A 22,395-nucleotide genomic window follows, 5' to 3' on the forward strand; every position below is an offset into this window, starting at 1 on the left:
GAAACAGAGGATAATGTGGAGAAATATTTAGTGTTACACAAAGATACAACTGGACATAACCCATTCTGGTTGCACAGTTATGAAATAATGATAGGTGGTTAATATGTGAGGAAGGAGTTATATTGAAGGTGCTAGTGCTAAGACACCCCCCCACCCCCACCCCCCACCCCCATGAACCATGGACCTTGCCGTTGGTGGGGAGGCTTGTGTGTCCCAGCGATACAGACAGCCGTACCATAGGTGCAACCACAACGGAGGGGTATCAGTTGAGAGGCCAGACAAATGTGTGGTTCCTGAAGAGGGGCGGCAGCCTTTTCAGTAGTTGCAGGGGGAACAATGTGGATGACTGACTGATCTGGCCTTGTAACACTAATCAAAACGGCCTTGCCGTGCTGGTACTGCAAACGGCTGAAAGCAAGGAGAAACTATAGCCCGTAATTTTACCCGAGGGCACGCAGCTTTACTGTATGGTTAAATGATGATGGCGTCCTCTTGGGTAAAATATTCCGGAGGTAAAATAGTCCCCCCTTCGGATCTCCGGGTGGGGACTACTCAGGAGGACATCGTTATCAGGAGAAAGAAAACTGGCATTCTACGGATCGGAGCGTGGAATGTCAGATCCCTTAATCGGGCAGGTAGGTTAGAAAATTTAAAAAGGGAAATGGATAGGTTAAAGTAAGATATAGTGGGATTTAGTGAAGTTCGGTGGCAGGAGGAACAAGACTTTTGGTCAGGTGAATACAGGGTTATAAATACAAAATAAAATAGGGGTAATGCAGGATTAAGTTTAATAATGAATAAAAAAAGAGGAGTTCGGGTAAGCTACTACAAACAGCATAGTGAACGCATTATTGTGGCTAAAATAGATACGAAGCCCACGCCTACCACAGTAGTAAATGTTTATATGACAACTAGCTCTGCAGATGATGAAGATATTGATGAAGTGTATCATGAGATAAAAGAAATTATTCAGATAGTGGAGGGAGACGAAAATTTAATAGTGATGAGTGATGGGTGACTGGAATTCGACAGCAGGAAAAGGAAGAGAAGGAAACGTAGTAGGTGAATATGGATTGGGGGTAAGAAATGAAAGAGGAAGCCGCCTGGTAGAATTTTGCACAGAACATAACTTAATCATAACTAACACTTGGTTCAAGGATCATGAAAGAAGGGTATATACATGGAAGAAGCCTGGGGATACTCGAAGGATTCAGATAGATTATATAATGCTAAGACAGAGATTTAGGAATCAGGTTTTAAATTGTAAGACATTTCCTGGGCAGATGTGGACGCTGACCACAATCTATTGGTTATGAACTGTAGGTTAAAACTGAAGAAACTGCAAAAAGGTGGGAATTTAAGGAGATGGGACCTGGATAAACTGACAGAACCAGAAGTTGTAGAGAGTTTCAGGGAGAGCATTAGGGGGCGATTGACAAAAATGAGGGAAAGAAATACAGTAGAAGAAGAATGTGTGGCTTTGAGAGATGAAATAGTGATGGCAGTAGAGGGTCGAGTAGGTAAAAAGAAAAGGATTAATAGAAATCCTTGGGTAATAAAAACTTTGAGGTTCGCCAATGACATTGTAATTCTGTCAGAGACAGCAAAGGACTTGGAAGAGCAGTTGAATGAAATGGACAATGACTTGAAAGACGGATATAAGATGAACATCAACAAAAGCAAAACGAGGATAATAGAATGTAGTCAAATTAAGTCGGGTGATGCTGAGGGTATTGCATTAGGAAATGAGATGCTTAAAGTAGTAAATTAGTTTTGCTATTTGGGGAGCAAAATAACTGATGATGGTCGAAGTAGAGAGGATATAAAATGTATACTGGCAATGGCAAGGAAAGCGTTTCTGAAGAAGAGAAATTTGTTAACATCGAGTATATATTTAAGTTTCAGGAAGTCGTTTCTGAAAGTATTTGTATGGAGTGTAGCCATGTATGGAAGTGAAATGTGGACGATAAATAGTTAGGACAAGAAGAGAATAGAAGCTTTCGAAATGTGGTGCTACAGAAGAATGCTGAAGGTTAGATGGGTAGATCACATAACTAATGAGGAGGTATTGAATAGAATTGGGGAGAAGAGAAATTTGTGGCACAACTTGACCAGTAGAGTGGATTGGTTGGTAGGACATGTTCTGAGGCATCAAGGGATCACCAGTTTAGTATTGGAGGGCAGCGTGGAGGGTAAAAATCGTAGAGAGAGACCAAGAGATGAATACACTAAGCAAATTCAGAAGGATGTAGGTTGCAGTAGGTACTGGGAGATGAAGCAGCTTGCACAGGATAGAGTAGCATGGAGAGCTGCATCAAACCAGTCTGGACTGAAGACCATAACAAACAGTGCTAAGACTCTGAAGAATTAAACAGAACATGTGAAATCACATCACATGTCAGTGTCTAATCTCGTCCAGTCTAACTGAGCATAGGGGGACCTGCTGTGTTCAAGCAGTTGAATGTTTCATGCACATATCTTATCCAAGCATTTATAGCTAGCTTGAGTTTTCTGGTGTTTTCACTATTTGTACTGTGTTTGACTACATCAGAGTAGTTAAGATTTGGCAAAACTAAAGAGTGCACTAATTTTTCATTAATTTGAGGTGGAAACAGCCTTCTAAATTTTTGGATTGCATGTAGGCAGGAGAGAGATTCCAGCATGCTACAACTGTTTATTCTTACCAATTTAGATGATCATCAAGATTATACCAAGGTGTTATACTGTTTTCTGAAGTGATAATTGGATGCCATTATGAAATGTGGGAATAACTAATCTACAAAAAGTCCGCTGATCAATTTTTGGTATGATACAATATGACCTGTGACTTCTTAGGTTTTCTCTTAAGACTCAGGTTTTGTGCCCATCATGACACTGAACAAAGGCTGTTATTCAAACCTGATACAGTAGCAACAATATTCTTAGTGCTGACACTTACATACAACTGGATGTCATTACTATGGAAGTGGGAGTTACAAGAATGAAGCACAGATGAAATATAATTGACAATGCTCTTCCCCAAATTTCTTAAAATTTGCATATTAGACACAAATCAATCAGCAATACAAGCATCCCCTGCTTGACACCTCTAGTTGTGTCTTAAAATTGCCAGACTGCCATGTGATGTCATTGTGAATGCATTGGTGTCAACATTGTTATTTATTTCCTCTGTGTCTATGCATTTTGAAATTACCAGCTTGAAGTAACAAAGGATCTAAATTAAGATTTGTTTTAAGCTAAGCAAAACTGCAGCTGAAACTCACCACATGCTAGGGGATGCGTGGAGGTTGGTGAGTGAGCTTTGAGTGAAACAAGAGCATCTGAGTGGTTTCAGTGATGTAAAGATGACCAGAAGTCTATGAACAATGACAAACATTTAGGCCGAGCGTTGTCATGCGCAACTTCAGAAACGATTGCGCAAGTGCGTGAAGTGATCCAAGGCTTATACTTCATGATGAAACTGTTGGAATTTTATGCAGGACATTATAACACATTGTAGCTGAGGAATTGGATATGAGGTGAATTGCAGTGATGTGTGTTTTTTGTCTTTTGAACACCAACTGAGAAGACCATTGGGATCTGGTGCACACAGAACTGCAAACAACAGTTAGAGATGACCCAAAGTTCCTCTCTGGGGCCATAGCTGCCAAACCATGTGTGTGTGGTTATGATCATAAACAAAATGGCAGTCTTTGCAGTGGAAGACACCATCCTCACCACTGAACGAAAATGCTTACCATGTGTGCAGCAGCATCAAGTCAACCACCCATAAAAAATTTCTTCCATATTGTCAGTCACAGGTAAGTTCTGTTGTTATGTTTTGAGGAAGTTGAGAGAAGATGTTAGACTCAAACAGCCTGTGAGATTAGAAAACAAAAATTGATTGCTGCATCATGACAATGCTTATGCACATACCTTGTTCTTTTATGCAATAGCTGCCAAGAACATCATCATATTTGTTCCCTACCACCCTACACATCTGATCTAGCCCCCTTGAAATTTCGTTCTCTCCAAAATTAAAGTTTAAATGATCGTCCCTTGATTCCATAGATGAGAATCAAGCAGAATCGCAATTAATTTTGAACACAATTCAACCATCAGGCTTCCAGCACTCCTTCCGGCAATGGCAAAATTGCTGAAAGTACTGCATGCTCACACAGGAGGCTACTTTGGAGGTGACAATGAAGACTTATACAAAGTAAATTTTTTGATTCATACAGGAATTTTCTCAGAAATTTTGGGTGCCGCCCTGTACTCTAGTGCAAAGATTTTCAGTAAGATCCAATCTAACATAGACCATTTCAAAGAAAATTAAAATGCATCTCACTACCTACTGCCATGACAAACTGAATATCTGTATTCAAGTATTGGACATAGATGTCAGCTATGTGACAAGTAGTAGTGTATTGATTGCAGGCCTGGTGTTGCTGCAGATGTGGGTAATATAGGATTCATTTTCTTTGGAAATGCAAGTATTGTGTGTCTGATACAATATAAACAGCAGCCACTTAACATACATGAGAATGCAGCTGTTTTTCAAATTATCGGCTGTTCTTCTAATTTCCTAGGTTATATTTAACAGTTTAAGGACAAATAGTATTTAACAGTATAGTAAAAACAAACAGTAGAAAGTCTATTATAGATTAACAGTAATATGCTAAGAATAGATTGCTACTCCCCACATAGAGGTGTTGAGTCACAGACAGGCACAATGAGATAGGCTGCTAATATGTTTAAGCTTTTGGACACTGTCCTCCTCCTGAAGTGGAAAATGCACACACATTCACACAAGCACAACTCTGGCATGTGGCCACTGTCTCTGGGCTATGGGAGCCGTGTGCGACTGCGTTTGACATGAGCAGCAATCTGTTGGGGTGGATGGCAGAGGTAAGAAGGCAACGCGGGGTGGAGAAGGGGAGGTTATAGCAGGGTAGACTTGGAGGAATATCCTGTGGGAGTGTGCAGGGATGTGGTGGGGACAGGTTGGGGGTGAAAGGTGCAGGGTTGGAAGGCCATGCTGAGTGGAGGGGTGGTGGAAGATAGGAGAGGAGACAAGTAGAGAAGGAGAAAAGACTGCTGCTCCACCTACCCAGTTCCTACTTCAACACCACATACATCTTCACCATGCCAATGCACCTACTAGTCTTTTCCTACTTCTCTCCTCTCCCCTCTCCATTTCCTGCTCCCCTCCCCCTTCTCCACTCCAGCCCTGTCCCCACCACGGCCCTGTATGCTTCCACAGGCAGCGTAGCATCTTCCACCCACCCTTACCCCACCTTTGCTCCCCCTCCCTGACCCATGCCTCCTCCTTACCCACATGACCCACACCAGCAGATTGCTGCATGTCATAGTCGCAGTCGGGCCCCTGCACCCGCAGACAGTGGCCACGTGTGTGAGAATTATGCTTGTGTGAATGTGTGTGTGTTTTCTACTTTGGAAGGTGGGCTTTGTCCAAAAACTTAAATATTTTAGCGATCTTTCTCACTGTACCTGTCTGCAAACTCAATATCTTCTCTATATGATGAGTACCAACCTATCCTTTACATATTGTTGTTGAACAGTATAGTACTGTTTTGTTAGTAAGTTTCTGTGCATTATGTGCCTCTGTTGGTGTATAACTCGACTCGTATAACATCCCTACATCCCTGAAGGTTATCCTGTGATAGGATTTACGAAAAATTATGAATCTACAGATGAAGCCGTTATTAGACATGTCATGTGATGGTATGATAAAGCTATCTCATTATGCATAGAAAAAAGTGTCAAGTAGGACTGTTCTATTACATAGGATTTCAGTTTTATACTCAACTGTATGTATAAACAATAATTTCATATGTAAGTAAAAGCTATAAAGAATATGAAAAAACAGACGTTATGCCAGTGATCGAATCAGTGATTTAAAGCAGCTCATATAAGAACTATTTTATTTAGTCATTGAATATAACATAATATTACTTTTTCCAATTACTGATTTCAACTAACCATTATAATCTTCTGACCTGAGAGAGTTTACATTTCATTCTAACTTGCCACATGAAGTTCCTGAGCGAACTTCATCATCATTTTATGATGTTCCACAGTACCAAATCTCTTGTCCTTATTTCTCCTGCAGTGTCCATCAGCTATTCCTGTTTAGGAGCTCATCAGTACATAGTGTCTACTGGCCACAGAAAGTTGTGCCAGATAAGGCCACTTGTGGTGCTGCCAATCCACTGTCTCTGAGGCAACAGAATTTCTTTTTGGTGTCTACTCTTCCAGGGAAGTTTGTTTCACTGCTCTTCCAAGAATTCTTCCTGCCCTATGATGTGAGCCGCAATTAGTCTGACTCCTTTGTCAAGGCATGTCTGGCTTGGACAACCTTCTGCTAGCTACACTACTTGCTGCAATAGCCATTGACTTCATTGGATCATGCAAATCTTCCCATTTACCATTGAAAGTACCTTGGATAAGGTAGTGCTCTGTGGTAAAATGTGACTGCTTGCAGTGCTGGAAGGAATCTCGCAGCTAGACTACATACTGAATGCAAAAATTGGAGACTATTTCAATATGCATAGAATTCTGTAAATGATTCACAAGTACCAATCATTAACCAGAAGTTAGGTTTTAAACTGTTTCTTTCCCAATATTTTCTTAAAATTATAGGTTCAGTGATTGTAGGAAAAAAATGGCTGCTTACTTGGAAAAAATTACATTTGACCTTTTTTTTCCTACATAAAATACTGTCAATATGAAGTATCTTACTGATATTTTACATATTTTCTTCATCAGTATTACATCCTGGTTAGCAGAACTAATTAACGTATGAACATTATCTTGGCTTCAAACATTTTTCAGTGAAACAATTAATTTAATACAAAATGTTCTTAAGAAATAAAAAAGTACATCAGCTAAGCAACATCCTGAAGTTCATCTTCTTGTCATCTTTGGGAGGTGAAATAGTGACCAGTTTACAACTCATAGTGGGTGAACTTCAGTCGACAGTGGCACTAGCTCACTCCACATGAAAAAAGGCAATAAAGCCCAGTCAATCTTTACAAAAAATATTTTAAAATTGTAGTGCATTACAACAGAATATGTATTAGGTTCGTAATGAGGCACTGAATTACATAATGTGACAAAATTTGACATCACCTTTGACTGAGTGAGCAATAGGAGTATGGATGACAGTTTCAACAATTTTGTGACACTACAGTTTGACTACAAGGAGGTCCTGTTACAGGTGGTATGTGTTATAGTTGCACTGAGCTGTAAATCAGGTCTCTCAACCACTTCTGCAGAGTTGTAAAATTAAGCATGGAATCCAAAAGATGGTCAAATTAAACAGTTTTTACCTAATGGTATAAAAATACGTGAAACATGGATAAAGTGTTCCAAATAATCCTTGCACTTGGACATTAGCATCCATAGTCTTTATTTTAATTAGGTTAGATTAGTAAGGAAAATTATCAATAAAGGTCTTGAACTGTACTAAAAAGTATCTTTCTGGTGTAACCTTAGAGAGAGAAACTGTGTATAAGAAGTGCTGTGTCTTTGTAATTTATCTGGTAAACCAGGAAAATGTGTTGCACAACTGTAGCGTCTCTAGCAGAGAGATACATAGGGCACTTCAGCAATAGTTTTTTGAGCACTTCATGTTTATCGTCCTACTTAAAATGGACATAACTCCTTTCCCATTCCATTTTTTTCCCTCTCAAAAATAATGGGGAACTGAGTTCTCTGAAGAGTAATTTGATTTGATCAGTGCCCAGATATTAAGAAAACACTCTTATCTTAAGAATCAAAAGATTTTCTGTATAGTGTCTCATAGAACTTCGGCTTTTACACCAAATGTTTTGCTTGAAAAATGAGAGAAGAGTAGTATTATCAATTCGCATGAGAATTAACAGGAAGATAACGCTAATTTAAAATAATATGCACTTGGGAAAAAATATACCATGGCTCATGAGATGTGCATAGCAACAATCTGCATAAATTTTGGGGTGAAGAAAAAGAGATTCGTTCAGTTTGGACAAAGATTGTAGGAATTGATTTGAAAGGTAATTTATGATTATAATTAACAGAAAATATATTTCAGAGAGCCATGCTCACTCTACTATGTTTTTGCATATCTTCAGACTGCTCAGATTGTGTGTTTTTCCAAACGTTGGTGATGTCCTAGTGATATTGAAAAACTGAGTGCATATGTCAACAAAACACAATGATTACGAATAATTACTTCTTATTACAACAGGAAAATCAGTTTAAATTCATTGAGCAGGGTAGACATTACATAGTTGGAGAACAGGAGACGGACTAAATAAAATTATATAATTTTCAGAATCCTATTGTTAACGTTAATAAAATGCTATTAATGAGTTCGTGTGTGTGTGTGTGTGTGTGTGTGTGTGTGTGTGTGTGTGTGTAAGATTAATAACCATGTGTCAGAGTAGATTAGGGAAAGCATGAGGTGCAAAATAATAATAATAATAATAATAATAATAATAATTTCTTGGCATTTGCCTGAGTGAAAGTTTTAGCATTAATGAAGCCATTAAATTATAGCAGTGGAAAATCCAAAGTGAAATAACAATAACAAAATCGATATGAATTACAACAAAATGCTACACACCACATAGAGGTGGTTTTAAATAGCAGACAGGTACATCTCAAAGTAGACACTTAGATAATAGCTTTCAGATATAGTCCTTTTCTTTATATGATGGAGGACTATATCTGAAAGCTGGTATGAACAGTCTAGTGCCTGTCCCACTCAACACCACCTCTGTAGTGAGTAACTTTGTGTTGTAATCGAAATAATTACACTGGTTAGAGGAGGACATCCAAAGAATGTATTGAATATATGTGATGAAAGGTAACCTTGGAAAGGATACATTGTAATAAAGAAGTGACATTACTTATTTTTAGGACAAAACAAGAACATATGGAACCAAATGTAATTATTGAGCATGAGGTCCATGTTATTAGCTCTCTTGAAAACTCTTATTGACACCTAAAACTAGAGCACAGCTATGAATAATAAATGTGTATGACTTCTTCATTTGTGCTGCTTGAGTGTTGCCACTGATGAATTGTGGATTTTTTGGATGTACAGTTACAACGACTTAATTGTGCTGTGAAATTGATTATTAACAACATGAGCTTTCATAATTTAATTCATTTTCTAGGTCACTGTTATTACAGAACCAAGTAAATTTTATGAAACACTCTTAGAGAGGAGCAAAGCAGCCAAGAGGAGAATCACACTTGCATCTTTATACCTGGGCACAGGGACCCTGGAGAAAGAGCTGGTATGTGGAAAACTAAATAATTTAATCAAAATGGTGATTTTGATTGATCTATGACAACTGATTATTAACTCACCCCATCTCGCCCCTCCCTCTGTCTGTTTGAAATACCATAAAAGAGTAACAATGCAGTTTCTGCCTATTGCTGTGAATAATAGCTTACTGTAAATGCAGGTTTATGGAAAGCATTCTGATCTGATCCCTGTCCAGAAAATATTTGTGTAGGATCAAAATATTCAGTTATTTTCTAATTGACAATTTGTGTTGTATACCAGTGGAACCTTTTCTTAAACAAACTTATGATACATTACAGGTATCTGCAATTGCCAAGAATCTGGAGACTTCTTCAGGGAACTTAAAAGTGAAAGTATTGTTGGATTTTAGCCGAGGATCGAGGGGAAATTTCAATTCACGCCATATGCTCTTACCGTTATTGGAGAAGCATAAGAAGTATTGTCAGGTAATTTGTTGGTTAACGAAGTTGACAAATGTCTCTTAATTTAAACAGTTCAGAAAACTTGGAAAATATCTATACAGGTATGGCCAGAATTGTGTATGGTACATAAGTGACTCACTCTTCAGTGAGAAGTCATCAGCAACTGGAGGCAGTTCGGAATGCTCCGTTTTATTTTCATTAATTGTGATGCTTCTCATATTTTTTCTGATAATGCCTGTGTTATATTTTCTTGGGAAACAGTAGTAACAAATTATTATTCATGTCATATTTTATTTGAGCTGGAACCTACTTTACATTAATATTTAACAATGGAAAATGCAGGATGAAATGTAACAATATTTTTTACAATGATATCTGTGTGGTGTTTACTTTCTCATTTTTGTCTGCTGACCAGTTCACTTACTTGTTTTGCCACCCAGCTCATCATAAGAGGAGAAGTTTGCAGATATTCAGTAGTTCTTTGTTTACTGCAGTTGAAATGTGTGTAATTATAAAATGAGCATAATTTGTGATAAATGTGACGTTGCCGTAGCTTAGTCAGTATGGAAAGAATGCAAGAATTGTGTGGCAGAAATTACATGGCTTGGCTAGTGGGAAGGCTAATAAAGACTTAATGCTGGTCTCCCATGGACCTGCAGATTATGAAGTTGAAATAAGGTACAGATAAGGAATAAATGTTTGTACCCTCCAGAAAGAGTTGAAAATTGTGTTTTTAATTATATCGGACGGAAGGTAAGGGGGTGATGAAAACTGACAAACAGTAACAAGTAAAAATGGAAAGGAGAAAAATACTGAAAGCATAATTGAAATTCTAGATAGAAGTCAGTTTGATTTGTTACATGAGATAGAAAATGAGAAACATTAAATATCTCTACAGCACAGCAGGATGTGACGGACTAATAGGAAAAAGATTAAGACTGGCAAGCACAAACTAGTATAAATTACTGTTGTAGTAACTCTTACTTCTTTAGTCTCGACTACTTTAGTAAATTACTTCTCTAGTAATATACTCTTTCGGTAACTGTTGGAGAGCTCAATTTCTATTTACTTCCTTAGTTGTAATTAAAGATGTAACGCCTTTTTACTAAAGAAGTAAGCCATTTCTGTACACTGCTGGCACATGTATCACATTCCCTCTCAGAAAATTTTGATTGTCGGCAGACATTATTGCATCAGTGAAGGACTGAACTTTGCCCCAGCTCCACGTAAGTTACCTGTGGTTGAGATTATTAGTGGAGTGGAACAAGCAGTTCGTCATCTTCCTCAAGAAGCAGCGGTGACGTAAGGCTTGCTACTAGCGGGATTTTAGCTACATCCAAGCTGCCTAAGTCAAACATCAGCAGAGAGTAGAGACAAGGACTGATATTGTTGCAGAAGGATGACGATCTAGTTGTTCTACCTGCTGACAAGGGGAAGGCCACGGTAATCCTCAATGCTACAGATTACCACAATAAAGTTGGATTGTTACTGGAGGATAGCACATATCGGATTCTCAGATGCAATCCCACATCGGCTCTCAGCAGGAAGACAAGGGAGCTACTAAAAAACTCTGGCCTCTCCGACGAACTGGTGAAGAACTTGCGGCCGAGAGCACTTAGGCCACCAAGATTGTACGGTTTGCCAAAGGTTCATTAGGAGAATGTCCCATTGAGACCGATTGTTAGTGCTATTGGCTCTCCTACGTACAGGCTTGCAAAACACTTAACTAAATTGTTGGCGCCTATAGTTGGTCACTGCCCACATCATATTAAGAATTCAAAAATGTTTGTTGATATCATAAAACAGATGAAGATAGGCTCAAATGATATCATGGTCAGCCTCGACATGGTTTCCCTGTTCGCCAAAGCACCTGTGGATGACACATTACAACTGTTGGCTGCTCATTTTTCCTCAGAAATTTTGAAGCTGTTCCGGCATACCTTGATGACCACTTGCTTTTTATACAGTGGAAATGACGAATGGAACATCCATGGGTTCGCCACTATCACCAGCAATAGTAAATTTTTTCATGGAGGATTTTGAAGAACGAGCGTTGAGCACTGCTCATCAAGCTTCTACAGATAAGTCGACGACACTTTTTTAATCTGCCCACATGGCAGTGACACGTTGCAGCAGTTCATCGAATATTTGAATGGTGTACACCCAAACATAAAATTTATGATGGAGGTAGAGAAGGAAGGGAAGTTATCTTTTTTAGATGTGTTGGTGGAGCAAAAACCAGATGGATGACTGGGCCATTCTGTGTACAGGAAGCCAACGCATACAGACTTATATCTGCATAGCCACAGCTTCTATCATTCGCCTCAGAAGAGAGCTATGCTGAATAATTTAGTACACAGAGCCAGTACTATTTCTGACGAGGACCACCTCGGTCCTGAGATTAACCATTTGACGACTGTCTTCAAGAGGAATGGTCATTCTGCTGGTGAAATTAAATCAGTAATGTCCAAGAAAGTAAGACACGATGCCGTCCATAAACAAGAAGACGACCAACACATAGCGCAACTTCCATTTTGCGGTGCTACAACAAGCAAGATAGGCAGAGTCCTAAAGAGGCAAGGAATAAAACCAGTTTTCCGACCACCTAGGAAAATTAAGGAAATGTTGTGACCAGTCAAAGATAGTCTCAGCTTAAGCGTGCTGTGAATTTATAGTATTCCTGTGAATGCGGCAAGAATTATGTGGGCCAGTCTGTAAGAACCGTGGCCAACTGTTGCATCGAGCAGCAGCGCCACCTGAAATACAGGTATTTGGAAAAATCAGTGGTTAAGATTATATTTGAAGAAACGAGAGTAATAGCCCACGCATCGAATTACTGGGATTCTGTGATCCGGGAAGCAGTCGAAATTAGACTCAGCAATAATAACTTTAACAGAGACAATGGCTATGCACTTAGCAACACCTGGAAGAGTGCACTGGATAAAGAAAAATCGCAGAGGAAAACTTCCTGCACTTTACCTCCTGATTCAAGGGATGGCGCTGCAAGCAATGCGTGGTAGAAACTACATCTATGGAAGTAGAGGGCACCACTTCACTACGCACCATAATGCTGTTGCTATGACATATTCCAGCCAATCAGAAGCCGTCCTTTGCATATAAAAGTGGGAGCCCTGCTAGTTTACAACAGTCAGTTTTAGCCCTGATGACGACCACGGAGGTAGTGGTCGAAAGCTTGGAGTTATATCCTGAATTGACGCGGCACGTACACTGAGAGAGTTTTATTCATTATTGCATCGCCTTTTGCATAATTTATGTTCATTGCTATAATTTTAGAAACTAAAAAGGATTATGAAATTGAATTATTGGAATTGGAAAATCTAAAGGCTATTGTACTAATTAATGATAAGATCTGTGTATTATGAAAAAGAGATGTGCTATTAATGGATGAATCTGTTGTTAACCACACCATACAGCTACCTGTGTCCATTGTTGGTTGGTGACACATGTTAATTTAAGTGCTGGTTTGAGATATGAGCTAGCAGCAACATGGAGGTAGCCAAGAAACATTCAAAAAACCTGCCAGAAAATGAAAAAGAGCATTTTGCTGAAATAATGAAAAAGTACATAAATACATCTAAAAAGCATGCTGTCAACATGCTAAAAAAGGATGCTTGGGGAAAAATACATGTTGAATACAACACAGAAGCTCTTACATAAAGATTACAAGAGCAGCTTAAAGTAATTTGGAAGGACATGAAAGTGAAAGCAAAGAAAATGAAAGTGAAATATAATTGAGAAAAATTTCAAAATGGCGGTGGAGTAGGTGAGACAAAGATAAACGATGTAAGCCAAATGGTTGTGATATGATCCCACAAATTTTCGGGGGGATATCTGAAGTTAATGACAATGACACATCAGAAGATAATGTGATACTTTCAAACAACTTCAATGATGTTAACTGCTCTGAAGGTAGAAATGAAACAGCTGAAGGTGGAACTTCATCGGTCTGCATTCTCGAGTGGGAGCTTATCAGATAATGTGGCCAGCAAAAGAGGAAGAGAACATGCAGTTGTAGTGAAGAACTGAGAGTTGTTGAAAAAAGCAGACGAGCTTCACTCCTTAAAAATGTGTTTAATACGACGGGAATACAATGCAAAAATGTTATTAATAGAAAGACAAAGAGAAATCATGGAAGAAGATCATAACCTTAAAATGGAAATTATGAATAAGTTCAAGACGTAATTTAGCAAACTTCAGGTTCCAGATCTTCAGGAAATATGCTCGAGAAATTCAGGTTTTTGTGAATGAATAAGAAAATATTCATATGTATATTTCCATAATACTTTTTTCAAATGGTTAATGTGTTCTTGTTTCTTGTGTGGCATAGTACATGGTGACACAGAATAATGGGAATGTTTGAAATTAATAGTGGCGGCCATGAGCAGGGGGCAGCACTGCGGGTTCATGATAGTTAGCGAGTAAACAGTCCACCATTTCAGTAATCATGGATCAGTGGAACAGACAACAGTGTGCGTTAGCCATAAAATTTTTTTATAAAAACAATGATAGTTTGGTAGCAGTGAAGAGGGAGTTTTGACATTTTTATAATTTAGGATGTCATGATGCCGTTCCACTGAAACGCATGATAAAATGTTGGATTAATGACTTTGAAGAGACTGGATCTGCCCTCAAGAAGAAACCAACAGGACGACCAAGAAGAGTGTGTTCTCCAGCGAACATTGATGTTGTATGCGAGTCTGTCTTACGCAGCCCACGGGGTTCAATTCATAAGCAACCAGCAGTGGTTGGAATGTCCCGGGCGAGTGTTCACAGAATTCTTCATCTTGATTTAAAATTTCATCCGTACAAACTACAGATGGTGCAATAATTGAAGGACAACGATTACTGGTCACGATTAGGATTCTGTCAACAAATGATGACAAAAATGAACAATGGTGATGAATCTCTAAACAAGTTATGGAAGTCAAATGAGGCACATTTTCGTCTCACAGAGTATGTGAATAAACAGAAGTACCGTTTCTGGGCAGACATGAATCCTAATGACTTTCATGAGCACCCGTTACATGCTAATTAAGTGACAGTATGGTGTAGTGATTCATCACATGGGATTATCGGACCATATTTTTCCGCAAATGAACAGGAAACACAATAACTGTCAATGCTGATTGTTATGCTGAGATGTTACGAACTTTTGTTACACCTATATTCAACAACTTTCCAAACGTTCAAGAAGCCCGATTTCAACAGGATGGAGCAACATCACACATTGCAAGGCAATCAATGGCATATGTGCGAGAATTGTTTGACAAGTGTGTGATCTGACGATTTGGTAACATTCCCTGTGCCCCCTAGATCCCCCCCTCCTCGTGGGGTACCTCAACAGCAAAGTCTACATGACTCGACCAAGAACCCTGGATGAGTTAAAACTGAGAATTCGGGATGCAATTCACAGTATCTCAGCTGAGATGTTGCAGCGGTCAATGAGGAATCTGAACAGCAGATTTCACAAATGCATTCGTACAGGAGGACACCATCTAAAGGATGTAATTTTAAAAAATGATAAATGCCATCAATGTTTTGTAAATGGCAAAGTTGCAAGGTTTCAATTACTATGAATGAAATTTCTTTCCTTCATCACTTGTAGTGTTATTGGATTGTGGAAATGTTCTTGTTTTTCTGCGTCACTCTGTATTTCTACATCTACATCTACATCCATACTCTGCAAACCACCTGACGGTGTGTGGCGGAGGGTACCTTGAGTACCTCTATTGGTTCTCCCTTCTATTCCAGTCTCGTATTGTTTGTGGAAAGAAGGATTGTCGGTATGCCTCTGTGTGGGCTCTCATATCTCTGATTTTATCCTCATGGTCTCTTCGCGAGATATACGTAGGAGGAAGTAATGTACTGCTTGACTCCTCGGTGAAGGTCTGTTCTCGAAACTTCAACAAAAGCCCGTACCAAGCTACTGAGCGTCTCCCCTGCAGAGTCTTCCACTGGAGTTTATCTATCATCACCGTAACGCTTTCGGAATTACTAAATGATCCTGTAACGAAGCGGGCTGTTCTCCGTTGGATCTTCTCTCTCTCTTCTATCAACCCTATCTGGTACGGATCCCACACTGCCAAGCAGTATTCAAGCAGTGGGCGAACAAGCGTACTGTAACCTACTTCCTTTGTTTTCGGATTGCATTTCCTTATGATTCTTCCAACAAATCTCAGTCTGGCATATGCTTTACCGACTATCAACTTTATCTGATTATTCCATTTTAAATCACTCCTAATGCGTACTCTCAGATAATTTATGGAATCAACTGCTTCCAGTTGCTGACCTGCTATATTGTAGCTAAATGATAAGGAATCTATCTTTATATGTATTCACAGTACATTACACTTGTCTACATTAAGATTCAATTGCCATTCCCTGCACCATGTGTCAATTCGCTGCAGATCCTCCTGCATTTCAGTACAATTTCCATTGTTACAACCTCTAGATATACCACAGCATCATCCGCAAAAAGCCTCAGTGAACTTTCGATGTCATCCACAAGGTCATTTATGTATATTGTGAATAGCAACGGTCCTACGACACTCCCCTGTGGCACACCAGAAATCACTCTTACTTCGGAAGACTTCTCTCCATTGAGAATGACATGCTGTGTTCTGTTATCTAGGAACTCTTCAATCCAATCATACAATTGGTCTGATAGTCCATATGCTCTTCCTTTGTTCATTAAACGACTGTGGGGAACTGTATTGAATGCCTTGCGGAAGTCAAGAAACACGGCATCTACCTGGGAACCCGTGTCTATGGCCCTCTGTCTCTCGTGGACGAATAGCGCGAGCTGGGTTTCACATGATCGTCTTTTTCGAAACCCATGCTGATTCCTACAGAGTAGATTTCTAGTCTCCAGAAAAGTCATTATACTCAAACATAATACGTATTCCAAAATTCTACAACTGATAGACATTAGAGATATAGGTCTATAGTTCTGCACATCTGTTTGATGTCCTGTGCCATTTTCCAATCCTTTGGAACGCTACGCTCTTCTAGAGACCTACGGAACACTGCTGCAAGAAGGGGGACAAGTTCTTTCGCGTACTCTGTGTAAAACCTAACTGGTATCCCATCAGGTCCAGCGGCCTTTCCTCTTTTGAGTGATTTTAATTGTTTCTCTATCCCTCTGTCGTCTGTTTTGATAACTACCATTTTGTCATCTGTGTGACAATCTAGAGAAGGAACTACAGTGCAGTCTTCCTCTGTGAAACAGCTTTGGAAAAAGACATTTAGTATTTCGGCCTTTAGTCTGTCATCCTCTGTTTCAGTACCATTTTGGTCACAGAGTGTCTGAACATTTTGTTTTGATCCACCTACCGCTTTGACATAAGACCAAAATTTCTTAGGATTTTCTGACAAGTCAGTACATAGAACTTTACTTTCGAATTCATTGAACGCCTCTCGCATAGCCCTCCTCACATTACATTTCACTTCGCGTAATTTTTGTTTGTCTGCAAGGCTTTGGCTATGTTTATGTTTGCTGTGAAGTTCCCTTTGCTTCTACATCAGTTTTCTAACTCTGTTGTTATACCGCGGTGGCTCTTTTCCATCTCTTACGATCTTGCTTGGCACATACTCATCTAACACATATTGTACGATGGTTTTGAACTTTGTCCACTGATCCTCAACACTATCTGTACTTAAGACAAAACTTTTGTGTTGAGCCATCAGGTACTCTGAAATCTGCTTTTTGTCACTTTTGCTAAACAGAAAAATCTTCCTACCTTTATTAATATTTACGGCTGAAATCATCGATGCAGTAATTGTCCGCCGCTCGTGGTCTCGCGGTAGCGTTCTCGCTTCCCGAGCACGGGGTCCCGGGTTCGATTCCCGGCGGGGTCAGGGATTTTCACCTGCCTCGAGATGACTGGGTGTTTGTGTTGTCCTCATCATTTCATCATCATCCAGGAAAGTGGCGAAATTGGACTGAGCAAAGATTTGGAAATTGTACGGGCGCTGATAACCACGCAGTTGAGCGCCCCACAAACCAAACATCATCATCATCATCGATGCAGTAATCGCTTTATGATCGCTGATTCCCTGTTCTGCGTTAACTGTTACCAATAGTTCGGGTCTGTTTGTGTCCAGAAGGTCTAATATGTTATTCCTTGTCTCTGCCACCCGTTATGAACGTTTGAGTCTCCCAGTCTATATCGGGCAAATTAAAATCTCCACCCAGAACTATAACATGGTGGGGAAATCTACTCAAAATATTTTCCAAATTATCCTTCAGGTGCTCAGCCACAACAGCTGCTGAGCCAGGGGGCCTATAGAGACATCCAATTACCATGTCTGAGCCTGCTTTCACCGTGACCTTCACCCAAATTATTTCACATTTCGGATCTCCGTCAATTTCCTTCGGTACTATTGCACTTCTTATCGCTATAAACACGCCTCCCCCTTCACTGTCCAGCCTGTCTCTGCGGTATACATTCCAATCTGAGTTTAGAATTTCAATTACTGTTTACATCTGGTTTCAGCCAGCTTTCTGTCCCTAGTACGATATGAGCATTGTGACCGTTTATTAATGAGAGCAGTTCTGGGACCTTTCTATAGATGCTCCTGCAGTTTACTATTAGCAGATTAATATTGTTATTCCCTGTTGCATTTTGCCTACTCCTACCTTGCCATGTCTAAGGAGGCGTCTTGTCGGGCCTAGGGAGGGAATTCTCTAACCTAAAAAACCCACATGTGCATTCCACACATACTCCGCTACTCTTGTAGCCGCTTCCTGCGTGTAGTGCATGCCTGACCTATTCAGGGGGACCCTACATTTCTCCACCCGATAGTGAAGGTCGAGAAATTTGCACCCCAGATCTCTGCAGAATCGTCTGAGCCTCAGGTTTAAGCCTTCCACTCGGCTCCAAACCAGAGGACCGCGATCGGTTCTGGGAACAATACTACAAATAGTTAGCTCAGATTCCACCCCAGGAGCGAGTCTTTCCCCCTTCACCAACTCCGCCAACACTATTACTGGCACTCCACAATTAAAGCTTCCTAAAAGCAAAAACACACGGAAGAAGTAGTGACAAGTAAGTTAATACTTAAATTAACGTAGCTCACTGCACAGCAGACGTGACACAGACGGCAGTTATCAATTCAGCATCGGTACTAATTTTTGTTAATACCACATTCTATATTTATCTGAATTTGCAATATTACAAAAGAAGTCTTTTTTTTTTAAATAATCAAAACATTATATGACTTTGTATACTTCGTGAAGAAATAAAATGAGAATGGTAAACCCCTAGCAAAAAGAAAAAAGAAAGGAAAAAAAAGAACACAACTATAAAATTACACATAAATAAAATGAGTCACTTTTCACTGCAGCAGTGACAATCAGGTGGCTTATTAATTCATTTAAGAGGGAAAAGTCTTTACACTAACATCTAATTTTACTAGAAAACTAGGTACAACTTTAATTAAAGTAATTAAATACAATAGACTTTTTGACAACTTGGCCTGCGGCAGCTGCTTCTGGCTGAAACGCATATTGTTCGATGTCGTTCATCTCCACAGCATCAGGGTGAAATGCATCTCTAACTTATATTCCAAAGTTGTGTAGAACTGCAACAACCACAACAACATTCCCACACTTGTTTGGTTTAAATCGCATTGTTTTAGTGAGAATTTGGAAATGTTTCTTCCAGACAACAAATGCTCACTCTATTTCACATCTGGTAGCAATATGGTCTCTATTGTAGCACTGTTTGGCTCCTGTGTGGACTCAGAACACAGGTATCATAAGATATTTGGAGAGAGCATATCCACTGTCTCCAACAAGCAACCCATCATATTGTCCATTTTCAAATTCTGCAGCAACTCTACTATTGTCCCAAATGCATGCATCATGTGTGGAACCTGCCCAGCATATTACCACATTTAGCACCTCCATATTGGCGTCACAGATGATTTGTGTATTGATAAAAAAGAAATTCTTGCGATTACTATATAGTTTTGCTTGTGCTCCAGCAGGATATGGGTATATGTACACAATTGATTGCCCCTTTGACATTTGGGAATCCACCAGTTCAATAGAATTCCCTTTTGTTCTTTGATATGTACCAAGCAAGATCGTAAGAGATGGAAAAGAGCCACCGTGGTACAACAACTGAGTTAGAAAACTGCTGTGGAAGCAAATAAATTATCTGGGAGTATGCATTAGGAGTGATTTAAAATGGAATGATCATATAAAGTTGATCGTTGGTAAAGCAGATGCCCGACTGAGATTCATTGGAAGAATCCTAAGGAAATTCAATCCGAAAACAAAGGAAGTAGGTTACAGTACGCTTGTTCGCCCACTGCTTGAATACTGCTCGGCAGTGTGGGATCCGTACCAGATAGGGTTGATAGAAGAGATAGAGAAGATCCAACGGAGAGCAATGTGCTTCGTTACAGGATCATTTAGTAATCACGTAAGCATTATGGAGATGATAGATAAACTCCAGTGGAAGACTCTGCAGGAGAGACGCTCAGTAGCTAGGTACGGGCTTTTGTTAAAACCTTCGAGAACATACTTTCACCCAAGAGTCGAGCAGTATATTGCTCCCTCCTACGTATATCTCGCGAAGAAACCATGAGGATAAAATCAGAGATATTAGAGCCTACACAGAGGCATACCAACAATCCTTCTTTCCACGAACAATACGAGACTGGAATAGAAGGGAGAACCGATAGAGGTACTCAGGGTACCCTCCGCCACACACCGACAAGTGGCTTGCGAAGTATGGATGTAGATGTAGATGATATATTTTCTTGGCTCTGTGGCATGAACTCATACGGTGGTTTTAAGGCAGTTAAACTGTTTTATCACACTGCTGAAAGCTCTTCCAGCAATAGTACGATGGATTTTAATGAGATCTCCTGCTACGATTTGATAAGTAACTGTGCAGAAGATTTGCAGTCTGTAAAGAAGTTTTACTCTAGGAGACAAAGCACAGTTCCTGTCAGAATTATGCTGTAGTAAGGGTGCCAGCATATGAAGCAGCAACTCTAAAGATTCCTTACAAAACGCTAACTGCTCTTTGAAATCACTGTTGCTATACATCACAAATGTGTTTCTTCTCTCCATTACAACCCTCATTTTTGGGATGTTCACCTCTTCCTCCATCTCCAGATACTCTTCGTAGTCCAGGTAACTCATAGAATTTGACACTTAAACCACAGATCTCAAAGATTGGGCCTTACCCTCTGACTTTACTCGTACTATTTGTAGGAGTAAATTTTGGCCTTGTTTCCTCCTTAAGTTACTAACCCAGTAGCATACTCTTCACTGGTGCTCTCCACCAGTAATGAAATAAATAAATTTACTTCAGAAACAAATGAAAAATTTACTCCTTGAGTAATTTACTTCTTTACTTCAGTACTATCGACTGGAAGTCGCTGATTTCCTTCTCTCTTAGTAACTTACTATTTTAGTTTCTCTTACTCCTGGTTGGTGCTCACCACCCTAAGTTTAGGTTGAAAGCAAAATGAGTACAAAGTAAGTTACTAGGCAGCAGTCACTGGAGGGATGGTGTTCAGATGCTGAAAGAAAATTCAGATGTAAGATGTCAAGTCCCAAGTATCATGAAATCAAGTTAAATAGATCATAAGGGCCTTGTACATAGATTTTGGTGAAAAAGATCAGTTTCACATGCTAGAAGGAATGGGAAGTAGCCAATCTAATGGTTAAGGCTGTAGCAGGATTTTGAAGAAACAGATCAGTTTCACATGCTAGAAGGAATGGGAAGTAGCCAATCTAATGGTTTGGGCTGTAGCAGTAAATATGGTCTGGAACTAAAAGGAGCAGCAAAAGCACACAGATGTATGGGACTTGCATAGATTTTGCAGTGCTGTAACAGCTGTCAACCATGTAAACAAAGAATTTAGTGGGTTGGGTTGCTTTTGACTGCAGCAAAGTGCTATGTCTGTTGCAGAAATTGGGAAATGAGGATATAGTAATGATGGCCTGTTCCTGAAGTGAGGGACAGTATGAGGGAGGCGTTGGGGTTTAGATAGACTATCTGATCTTACAAGGAGTCAGAAGCATACCAGAAGCCGACGAAGCAAAATCCTTGTGATTACTGGAGTCAGAGGGGTATGTATTTTAGGTTAAACAGATTACAGAAATGCAGTCATGAAAGAAAAGAAATAAGAACAGGCCCCCAAATTATTCCACATTCAGAAAAGTAAAGTTACTTTGTTTGATAGACACATTGGGTGGCTGAAATACATGGCAGAAGATTTTCTTTTATGTTAGAATGATTTACAGAATTCAGAGAAGATATACAGGGTGGTCCATTGATCGTGACCGGGCCAAATATCTCACAAAATAAGCGTCAAATGAAAAAACTACAAAGAACGAAACTTGTCTAGCTTGAAGTGGGAAACCAGATGGCACTATGGTTGGCACTCTAGATGGCGCTGCCATAGGTCAAACGGAAATCAACTGCGTTTTTTAAAATAGGAACCCCCATGTTTTATTACATATTCGTGTAGTACGTAAAGAAATATGAATGTTTTAGTTGGACCACTTTTTTCGCTTTGTGATAGATGGTGCTGTAATAGTCACAAACATATGGCTCACGATTTTAGACGAACAGTTGGTAACAGGTAGGTTTTTTAAATTAAAATACAGAACCTAGGGATGTTTGAACA

General features: G+C 39.5%; 1 protein-coding gene across 2 annotated transcripts in view; it reads left to right on the plus strand.

The window, feature by feature from the left end:
* LOC126161419 (CDP-diacylglycerol--glycerol-3-phosphate 3-phosphatidyltransferase, mitochondrial) overlaps positions 1-22,395 on the plus strand; it is a 100,841-nt gene that overhangs the window by 20,939 nt on the left and 57,507 nt on the right. For both annotated transcript variants that reach the window (XM_049917213.1, XM_049917214.1), the window contains 2 exons: positions 9,165-9,287; positions 9,598-9,744. In XM_049917213.1, coding sequence (XP_049773170.1) covers positions 9,165-9,287; positions 9,598-9,744 — 270 coding nt within the window. The remainder of the gene's footprint in view (positions 1-9,164; positions 9,288-9,597; positions 9,745-22,395) is intronic.

Source organism: Schistocerca cancellata, chromosome 2 (genome assembly GCF_023864275.1).
Source record: "Schistocerca cancellata isolate TAMUIC-IGC-003103 chromosome 2, iqSchCanc2.1, whole genome shotgun sequence".
Classification (NCBI taxonomy): domain Eukaryota; kingdom Metazoa; phylum Arthropoda; class Insecta; order Orthoptera; family Acrididae; genus Schistocerca; species Schistocerca cancellata.